Source organism: Geotrypetes seraphini, chromosome 8 (assembly GCF_902459505.1).
Source record: "Geotrypetes seraphini chromosome 8, aGeoSer1.1, whole genome shotgun sequence".
In the NCBI taxonomy this organism is placed as follows: Eukaryota; Metazoa; Chordata; class Amphibia; order Gymnophiona; family Dermophiidae; genus Geotrypetes; species Geotrypetes seraphini.
In genome coordinates, this window is record NC_047091.1 from 74,935,586 (window position 1) to 74,946,184 (window position 10,599).

The window sequence follows — 10,599 nt, forward strand, 5'->3', positions numbered from 1 at the left end:
TAAAGTAGCTAGAACAGAATTGCTAATCAATACGATGGATGTGCTTGTTTTTGAGTGCAAATTAACTCAAAACGCAGCTCGATAATTGGGAATCCACCATCTGCAGATAAGAAGATCCAAATGGTAACAAGGCCTTGATTGCTTTGCTGCTCAAGTTAGGATAATCTAATATAATAAAGCACTAAGCGCGCATGCGCACTCCCACCTGCGTGCTCCTGTTTTCCGTGCACTGTAGGGCACCGCAGATAGGAGTGCGCATGTGCGAGAAAAGTAAGAGGATAATATTATACATATCCAGGTGGGAAGGGGGTGGGTTAGGGTAGGAAGGAGGATAAAACAGTTTTATATTTTATTGTTGGAATAGAGTGCAATATGGTACGTTACTTGAATGTTCATGTGTTTGCACTTTGTATTACATTACATTACATTAGGGATTTCTATTCCGCCTTTACCTTGTAGTTCAAGGCGGATTACAAAAGAATTATCCAGGATGTATTACAATCAAAAATGAATAAAGAATTTAAAAAAAAAATAAAGTAAGAGGATAGAAGCCACAGAGCCCAGGAAAATTCATACACTGGCTAGCAAGGCTGCTTTTAGATTCCAGATCCTTTATTCCCCTCCAAAATTCAGTCTTCTTTCTACGGAAAATTAAAGCGAAAGTCACTCCTTCCTTCCACCTCAGAAGGGGTTCCTCACTCTCTACAGCCACTTCTCGGATGGAGAGGGGCAACACCCAGGCCACAGCCTTGGTCCTAACATGCTTCTTCTTGCTTACCATCTGAATGCCAAAGTGAAAGTGGCTTACTTAGGCAGGGCGTATCAGCCTGTGGCCACAGGCCCCCACCTCGCCCTTTCCTTTACTCAGACACCCTGCTGAATCACTCTTGGCTGCATGCTTAGCATGGATGTGTTAGAGAAAGTGCCAGCTGATATGCATAAACGAGGAATACAGCACGAACAGCTGAAAAACAGATCTTTCTGAGAGCCCCTTCAAGTGTCACAGCAACACGCATAACGCAGGAATACAGTACAGACAGCTGAACACACATAACGCAGGAATACAGTAAAGATAGCTGAAAAGCACTGTACCGGGGCAGAGCTTTGGGTTCTGGCCCAGAAATTGCTAAGAAGGAATATTTAAATTAAATCAGTAATTTAAAGAGAGGGTAAATAAGGTTGGGCAGACTGGATGGACTATTTGGGTCTTTATCTGCCGTCATCTACTATGTTATGTTATTATGAGTTAAACTTCATTTCAGCTTCGTGTGGCTGTCACACTGTTACACATGAAGCACGACTACAGCACAGACAGCTGAAGAGAGGATTATTGTTAGAGCCCCATGCAGGTGTTGCATTGATACATATAAAGCTGGGCCCCAGATAAACAGAAATACAGCAGTGAGAGCTAAAGAGCCCAATGCAAGGGTCACAGTAGGAATTTAGTACAGACACCCATCCAGGTGTTCCATTGATACACACAAAGCAGGAATATAGCACAGAGAGCTCTCAAGTGGATTTTAACTGAGCCTCATGCAGATGTCATACTGACTCGTACGTAAAGCAAGAATACATCAAGGACAGCAGATGAGCAGGTCTCTATCACATCCTTATGAAGGTGTCACACTGAGACCCCTGAAGCAGGAATACAGCACAGACAGCTGCAGAGAAGACCTTTGTTAAGCCCCAAGAAGGTGTCACACTAATAATACCTCTAAAGCACAAATATAGCACAGATAAATGAAGAGAGGAATTTTAATTGAGCCCCAAGCAGGTGATATATTAACATGCATAAAGCATGAATACAGCTGAAGAGTGAATCTTCATGTGTTGCACTGATACTTATACTGCAGGATTACAGCACAGACAGATGAAAACCCCATGTATATAAAACATGCACCGTTGGCATGGGAAGATTTTTTTTTAATTAAAACAGGATTGCTTTAATAAAAAATTCATTTTTCTATATATTAGGGTGCATGGATGCACCGTTCAGTATGGGGGTGGGAGAAAATATGATGCTAGACTCTCATTCAATGAAAATTCATATTTTAGAGGTCTCAGGGTGCTGCTTCTCCTCCCTGAGGTCTCTCTGGCTACAGCAATCTCTCTTGGGATTCTCAGGATGCTGCTGTCTCCTCCTCAGAGGTCTCTTTTCAGCTGTTCATGCTGTATTCATACTTTGGCAGTCTCAGGCTGGCTTTGAGCTGGCAGTACAAGCCTTTCAAAGACCAGCGTCAGAGTTAAAATTAGGGATCACGGGGGTCTGTGGGAGCAGCTGTGCTGGTGCAAGCAGGCTGTGTCTTTGCTGATCTGAATTATCAGTAACTGGTGTCATGAACCTGGAAGCCTCCTGGCTCATGCACTCTGCCCCACCCAGGACCATCTATGGGCTGGTGAAATTCCTACAGGTCCAATCCATCCCACGGGAAGCTTATTCAGCCCAGAGCGACAAGAGCAGAACAGTCACCACCGAGACACGCAAACTTGTGTTCTGTGCTGACATGTATGCACATGCACTGAGCCTGGCACCAGCAAGTTTTCTTCCTCTCCCCTCTCTCCTCCCTTCCCTGTCCCTCTTACTCTCTCACTCCCTCTGCTTTACTCCCTGTGCCTATCCCTCCCTCTTCCCCCTCTCCTCCTCTTTCAGAACCATGGGTCATTAATTGTTTTGACAATATTTATACTGGAATCCCTCTACAGTTTACGAATATTTTCTCTCTTCCAATTATAGCAGCTGAGGAGGGAGCTCCAGGTCACAGCCAGCCCTTTTAAGGTCATTTTCCGAAATCTGTGTGTCTTGGGCTCACAGGGAGCAGGAGAGTGTTTTGCGCATGTGAAGGGATTGTTTGTGTGTGTGGTATGCCTCTACAAATAATCCATGATAATTTGCTGGAAGCAATGTACCTTTTTCCATCATAAGATCAGGAAATTCACAGTAACATTAACATTTCTCAACTCCCTGGGGGCCACATCCCAGTGCTACACTTCTTGGATGATCTATATCATATCACCCCCCCCCCCCACACACACACACACACAAAGTCCCTCTCATCCACCTGTGCACTTCACCATAGTGCAAAGGCTCCTAGGGGGCCCGTATTACCTCATGCCCTATCCTCTTAACTCTGTGTGCTCCATCCTAGTGTCATTGGGCTTGTTTCACTCTTATGTCCTAAAGCTGTTTTGGGGGGGAAGGGGAGAAACAAATTGTCATTTTCCTAATTCAGATGTAGAAAGGACTAACTGCCCCAGAATCCTTTGTAAAGAGGTGGCACATGTCCCTAGCAGCTGCAGTTCTATTGTTATAAGCCCACTTTTTCCAGGTTGCTTTTAACTCCTAATCCACACTCATTTGTAAAGCACCCATGCCTGAGAAACTCCCTAACCCCCCTACTTGTCTTGTTTGTCTGTTTGATTAGATTGTAAGCTCTGCTGAATGCTTTAATATACAGGGCTGCATATGTCTAACAGCACTATAGAAATGATAAGTAGTATTGGTACAGTTGGTAGGGGAGAATTTTGCATTTCACCAAGAGCAAGGGAATTGAGGGGATGGGTGGAATTATCAGAGGCAGATAAACTTGGAGTAGATGTTGGTATGCCCTCAGGCTCCTACTGTAGGTAAGCTGGAAGGTAGAGTTTAGCAAGCTGATAACACACACTGTTTGAGCCCGTTTGGATAAGGCACCCTTACACTGTTTGGAGGGGGAGGGGGTATTCAGAGATAAAAGCCTGTGAATAGCTCACCTTTGATCCCTTTTCTGAAATTAAGATAACCAGGGTGGGCTCTTGGGATGGGCCTGAGCCAGGCCTACCTAGATTTATCTCACACTGCATCTATTGGCTCTCTGACATAAGCAAAGCTGAGACAGATAAGCTAGCACAGCCTTGGCAAGGAACAGTAAAACCTAGATTTAGGGCCCCTCAATAGAGGTGATGACAGGGCTGGTGTTAAGAGGGGTGCAAGCAGGAAAATTGCCCGGGGCCCCCATGTCACAGGGGGCCACAAAACTGCAAGGATGAAGAAAGTACAGCCTGCACAGCTTTTGAGGGTCCCTTGCCAAATTTCAGTCCTGAGCCACAACATTTCCAACACAGGCCCTGGGGAAAGGGAATCAGAAACGGCCTCCGCTTTGAGACTAATGACTTTCTTCAAGGGGAGTCTCCCATTCTGGACCTCTCCCCCAAACTGGTTACACTATTCCTATTACATCAGTGGTCTCAAACTCGCGGCCCGCCAGGTACTATTTTGAGGCCTTCGGTATGTTTATCATAATCACAAAAGTAATATAAAAGAGTTTCTTGATCATATGTCTCTTTAGCTATAAATGACAATATTATTATTAAAACTTAACCAAAAGGAAAGATTTATAAACTATAAAGAGTTTTACCTCATGCAAAATTGTCTTTTTTTTTTTATTTATAATTTTGAATACTTTACAATATCCAACAATTCAAAAGACAAAAGGAATTCACATAAAACAATACATAATCAAATCATACATACAAATCATTTCTTTAATAAGACATTAACTATTTTTTTCTGAGGCCCTCCAAGTACCTACAAATCCAAAATGTGGCCCTGCAAAGGGTTTGAGTTTGAGACCACTGTATTACATTATCCAGCCCATCTCTTTCCAGGGCCATGGTACCTACCTATATCTCACCAATCCCCTATTTACATAGGCTGCGGGTGGGAGGGGCAACCAGTCTCCTGCCTCACACCACACCCCCCATGTGCATGTAATTGTAAGTCCACTTTCCCTGAAAATTCGGGCTACCCCTCTCTGCATCCCATAAGGGCAGAAGCAGGCCTAGCTGAGCTGGGCTCATACTAGTGAACTGAAAGCAAGTCTAGTCATCAGTCATCACACTCTGTGCAGGTGACAGATGCCATCGCCCTGATTTGCCTGCTTCACTGGCACAGTACAACTAGGTGAGAATTTCCCATACAATCACCAGAGATGGGCTAACAGAGCCCCCGGAGCATTTTAAGTGTAACTTAAGAATAAGAAGCCAGACAGAGGCGTGTGGCAAAGGGGTTTGCCACCCAGTCCTCTTACAAAATACCCAGAGTGGAGGGGGTATATAGAATGTCATTTTCACTATTTTTTTTTTCATGGAGGAAAAGACAAAAGCAACCTGTTCTTTTATTCTTACTAAGGAAAAATATAAGGTGGTTGATGGGGGTGCAGGCCAGACCTTTGGGACTATTTGGAGAGCAGTCTGCCCCCTTTGGTACCGAATAAAAGGGAGGAGGGCAGTGGCGAAGGAGTTGTCTAGAAAAAGTCAGGATGGCAGCCAAGGACTTTCCACTGCAACTCTTTCCTTAGAAGAGGACAACAATTACAGCACTTTCTTGTTCAGTGACACGAGGGAGTGTCCGGTGTGCAAAAAGGCTGACAAATGTGACAGGAAAAGAGGGAACCCTCTATCCCGACTCACACGTTCACTGCAGCATCAGTGAATGTGTGTGGGGGGATGGAGGTGTGAGGGAATGCATCCCCCACTCCTCCATGCAGACACAAAGACTCACTGATAATTCCCCCCCCCCCCCCGATTCACAAACTGACTGATGCATCCCGTCCCGGAAACACCCTCACCGATTCACCCTCCCACTCCGAAGTCACTAATGCTTTGCCCCCTCCCTCCCCCCCGACTCCCACAGTCACTGATGCAGCCCTCCCCACCCCCACAACCTTCTCAAAATTTCTTGGTGCACTCGATTATCAACTCCTGGTAGGAAACCGATTCACCTTCCCACTCCTCCATCCCGTACTCACTTATGCATTGCCCCCCCTTCCCCCCCCCCCGACTCCCACAGCCACTGATGCAGCCCCCCCCCCTCCACCTCCCCCTCCCCACCTTCTCATCATTTATTGGTGCACTCGATGATCAACTCTTGGTAGGAAACCGATTCACCTTCCCACTCCTCCATCCCGTACTCACTTATGCATTGCCCCCTCCCCCCCCCCCCGACTCCCACAGTCACTGATGCAGCCCTCCCCCCCCCCCCCCCCCCCCCACCTTTTCATCATTTCTTGGTGCACTCGATTATCAACTCCTGGTAGGAAACCGATTCACCTTTCCACTCCTCCATCCCGTACTCACTTATGCATTGCCCCCCTCCCCCCCCCCCGACTCCCACAGTCACTGATGCAGCCCCCCCTCCACCTCCCCCTCCCCACCTTCTCATCATTTCTTGGTGCACTCGATTATCAACTCCTGGTAGGAAACCGATTCACCTTCCCACTCCTCCATCCCGTACTCACTTATGCATTGCCCCCCTCCCCCCCCCCCCCCCGACTCCCACAGTCACTGATGCAGCCCTCCCCCTCCCCTCAACCCTCTTACCATTTCTTGGTGCACTCGATCATCAGCTCCTGGTAGGAAGCCACGAACTGGAACTTGGACGCCCGCTTGCCCACCCGCTGGAGCCGTTTCCACACCGAAGTCATGGCTCACGCCTCGCCCTTCTTCCTCTCGTCTCTTCCGAGCCCGAAGCCTAAGAAAAGTGAAAGTGTGCACGGCTGTCACATGCCTTCAGCCACCCCTGGGGGGGGGGCAAAGACACCCCCAAAAAGGAACCCGCGATCGCTGCCTCTTCGGCCCCCAAACTTTTTCGAGGTGGTTTCGAGTCACAAAAAGCAGAAATCCTGTTTTGCGAAAAGAGGAAACATGTCATAAGGGAGGTGGGGGGGGGGGGATTATTTGGGGCCAGCTTCTGGTTCTGGAGCGAGTCTAGCGAAGGGAGCTGGAGCTGGAAGGAGACACGGGGTGGGGAGCTGGGGTGGGGGGTGCGGCTGCTTCTCTTCCTGGATGTTTGTCAGTTCTGGGGAAGAAGGGGTTAAAAAAGGGAGGTTCGGGCTTCAGTGGCTGAGTCAGGCTGGAGGAGGGACTTCAAAGGGGTAGCTCCCTCTCTCTCTCTCACACACACTTTATAACTACAGTCACATACATATGCAATATATACACAACACACGTCCATATGTGTATGAACACTGTTTCTCCTTTTTTGTCTCCTTAACACAGTGGTCTCAAACTCGCGGCCTGCCAGGTACTCTTTTGAGGCCCTCGGTAGGTTTATCATAATCACAAAAGTAAAATAAAACAGTTTCTTGATCATATGTCTCTTTAGCTATAAATGACAATATTATTATTAAGCCTTAGCCAAAAGGAAAGATTTATAAACTAACAGGCCCACTTTGAAATTTCTTCCAATCTGTATACCTTATACTCTCGCTCAGCAATTTGTATATCTATAATTTTGTTTCCTTAAAGTTTCTGCACTATTTCCTCTGACTATCTGCACATTGTAACTCGCTGAATGTCCAGCTCTCTTGATTGTAAACCGCCTAGAAGTCGCAAGATTATGGCGGTATAGAAGAATAAAGTTGTTGTTATTATTGTTATTATTATTAAAAAGTTTTATCTCATGCAAAATTGTCATTTCTTTAATAAGACATTAACTATTTATTCTGAGGCCCTCCAAGTACCTACAAATCCAAAATGTGGCCCTGCAAAGGGTTTGAGTTCGACACCACTGCCTTAACACTACACTCATGCCATATGTACACTGAAATACTACACACACACACACACACATATATATATAGATAGATAGATACACACACACAAAATTCACATTACATTGCATTATATATACCCTTAAACACATAATTATATATACAGTATTATGTATACACTACACTAACACCTAAATATGTACACAACACACACACACATATGTAATACTTTTTATATTTTACATATTTTCGCCTGAAAGGATTGGTGCTGGAGAAGTGGTAAGAGGATGTGTTAATAGGACGCTGGGGAAAATGTATGGCAAAACAGGGTGATTATGTGGAAAAGTGATGTAATTTGATTTTTGAGATAATCAGTAGTGTTTAAAAAAAATAAAACTGTGGAAACTCTCGATGAAGTTACATGGAAATACTTTTTAAAACCAATAGGAGGAAATTTTTTTTCACTCAGAGAATAGTTAAGCACTGGAACGCATTGCCAGAGGTTGTGGTAAGAGCGGATAGCGGAGCTGGTTTTAAGAAAGGTTTGGACAAGTTCCTGGAAGAAAAATCCATAGTCTGATAGTGAGAAAGACACAGGGGAAGCCACTGCTTGCCCTGGATCGGTAGCATGGAATATTGCTGCACCTTGGGTTTTGGCCAGGTACTAGTGACCTGGATTGGCCACTGTGAGAACGAACTACTGGGCTTGATGGACTATTGGTCTGACCCAGTAAGGCTATTCTTATGTTCTTATATGTATATGTAGAGAGAGAGAGAGACACCCTTTTACAAAGCTGCATTAAAAAGTGGCTGTACATCTTTCCCACTTGCCCACATGCTAAGCCTATTTTTAGTGAAGCAGTAAAATGGCTCTTTGGGGGTTTTTCATTTTGTATCTATGCCATGCGCTAATGTTGACATTAGTGTGTGTCCATTAAAAAAGATTCAAGAGCTATAACCAAGCAGTAAAATTGCAAAATATTGCAATTCTATATATTTTTTAGCAGTTTCTTCAGATATGCCCCCCTCCAGCCTGTTTTTACAATTTCTCTCCGGCATATATATCATCATTGAATCTGCTTTTTTTAAATAAAGTGCTTCTTATGCTTCGTATGCAAAATAAAGGGCTCCTTTTATCAAGGTGCGCTACGGGGGTTAGCGTGTCGGACATTTCTTCATGCGCTAACCCCCGCGGCACACCAAAAAACTAACGCCTCGTCAATGGAGGCGTTAGCGACTAGCGCAGCAGGCGGTTGAACACACGTTAACCGCCTACCGCAGCTTGATAAAAGGAGCCCAAAGTCTTTTTTTAATTTTTATTGTTTATAATTTTCTTTTTTTTTTTAAATAAATCTTTATTGAGTTTCAAACAATCATAGTGCATAACAGTTATTTACACAAATAATGGAACAGTATATACATATCAATTTTAAACTTGTACAGAAAGCAAAATAAAGTTTTAAAAACTTCTCGATAATTTTAACAACAATAATTTAGTTGCTAAGAAAACCATTCAGTAGCTTGGTTTTTTTTTTGTTTTACTTAGCTTAATCGGCGTTGCATTGTCAGCTTATAATTTCCATTGTATTTAATCATCTGCGCATGTGAGCCATTACCACCAGTTTTGTAGGCCTTAAGGGCTCATGTATTAAGTTAGCGTACAGCAGTGTAACTGTGTTAACTCCAGACTACCTCTACTTCAGGAAGCAGGTAAAAACCTGGCTCTTCACCCAAGTCTTTAATACATAGGGTGATTGACTATATGCTTATTTTGCCCCAAGTTTAGCTTGCTACACACACTAACTAAATCAGTTCCTTATATCTTGTAATCAACTTGCCTTGAATTTAACCTCCCATCTGCTTATCCCATTGGGCTCTGTACCACCCATCTTATTTAGTCAGTTAGTTTTATAACTCGTTCTCCCCAGGAGCCCAGAACTGGTAACAATAATATATACACTTCTCCCTCTGTATTCGCAGTTTCAATTATTTGCAGTTTTTAGCTTGATGGCTTCTTCCCTCCCCCTCCCCCCCCCCCCCCCCCCGATTACATCAGCTTGCATAGAGAAATCGCTGATTCCAAGCGTTTACAGAAAAAAATCACTGATTCCCGGCACTTTCTTCGCTGTGTTTTGCCTCTCCTTCAGGAACAGGCCAGGTCTCCCACCATGTTATTCACGGTTTCACCATATTCCCGATGGTTTTTAATAGAAAACAGCGAATAACATAAGAAAAAGTTATTCACGGTTTTTCTGTATTCACGGGTCTGTTAATCCCCTATCATAGTGGATACGGAGGGAGAAGTTTAACAGTAGTTTTCAGGATCAATAACATACATGACATTTTACAAGAACAATAGCGAGCTACATGATTGGTACACACGCATTACAGAAAATTGCAATGGGATACAATAATACACATGTTATGGGGAAGCTTGTCCCTATCTAATAACTGCACTTGGTTCCTTGGCTATAAGATAAGCTGTAAGCTGTATTGTAGAAAAGCATTAGCATCATATCTATGTTATTTGAATGTTCTAATACTACTGTGTTTCCCCAAATATAAGACAGTGTCATATTAATTTTGGGTCAAAAAACGCACTAGGGCTTATTTTCAGGGATGTCTTATTTTTTCATAAACAAAAATCATCTCTCCCTTCCTCTTCTCTGCCCCAATTCTTCCTCTTTCCTTTCTCCCCTCACCCATGTGCAGTATCATTCCTCCCCTCTCACCTATCCCCTTGTGCAGCAGAACCACACCAACCCTTCCACCTTGAGACTGACATACCTCTGCTCTGAGGCTTCCTAAAGCAGCAGGGGTGGGGGTTACTGAACTGATCATTCCGATTTTTACAGCAAATAAGGCAGCACTAGTGTCGGGGACATTCATGAGGGGAGGGGGCTTCGGGGGTCGATCTTAATTAGGGTTTATTATTAGGAGTAGGGCTTATTATTTTCAAGATAGGTCTTATTTTTGGGGAAACAGGGTATACTATACTACAGAATGCCCAATATGAGGATCGCGATCAACCGGTAGATCTCGAAGGCAATGCGAGTCGATCGCGGAGCAC

General features: G+C 44.4%; 1 protein-coding gene across 3 annotated transcripts in view; it reads right to left on the bottom strand.

Moving 5' to 3' along the window:
• The window catches only part of EHBP1L1 (EH domain binding protein 1 like 1), an 88,033-nt gene extending 81,248 nt beyond the window's left edge, over positions 1 to 6,785 (bottom strand). For 2 of the 3 annotated variants that reach the window (XM_033954020.1, XM_033954019.1), the window contains exon 1: positions 6,358 to 6,785. In XM_033954020.1, the coding sequence (XP_033809911.1) occupies positions 6,358 to 6,461 (104 nt within the window). In that variant the 5' untranslated portion in view covers positions 6,462 to 6,785. The remainder of the gene's footprint in view (positions 1 to 6,357) is intronic. The other variant, XM_033954021.1, reaches the window with a different exon arrangement.
• Between the last annotated feature and the right edge of the window lie 3,814 nt (positions 6,786 to 10,599).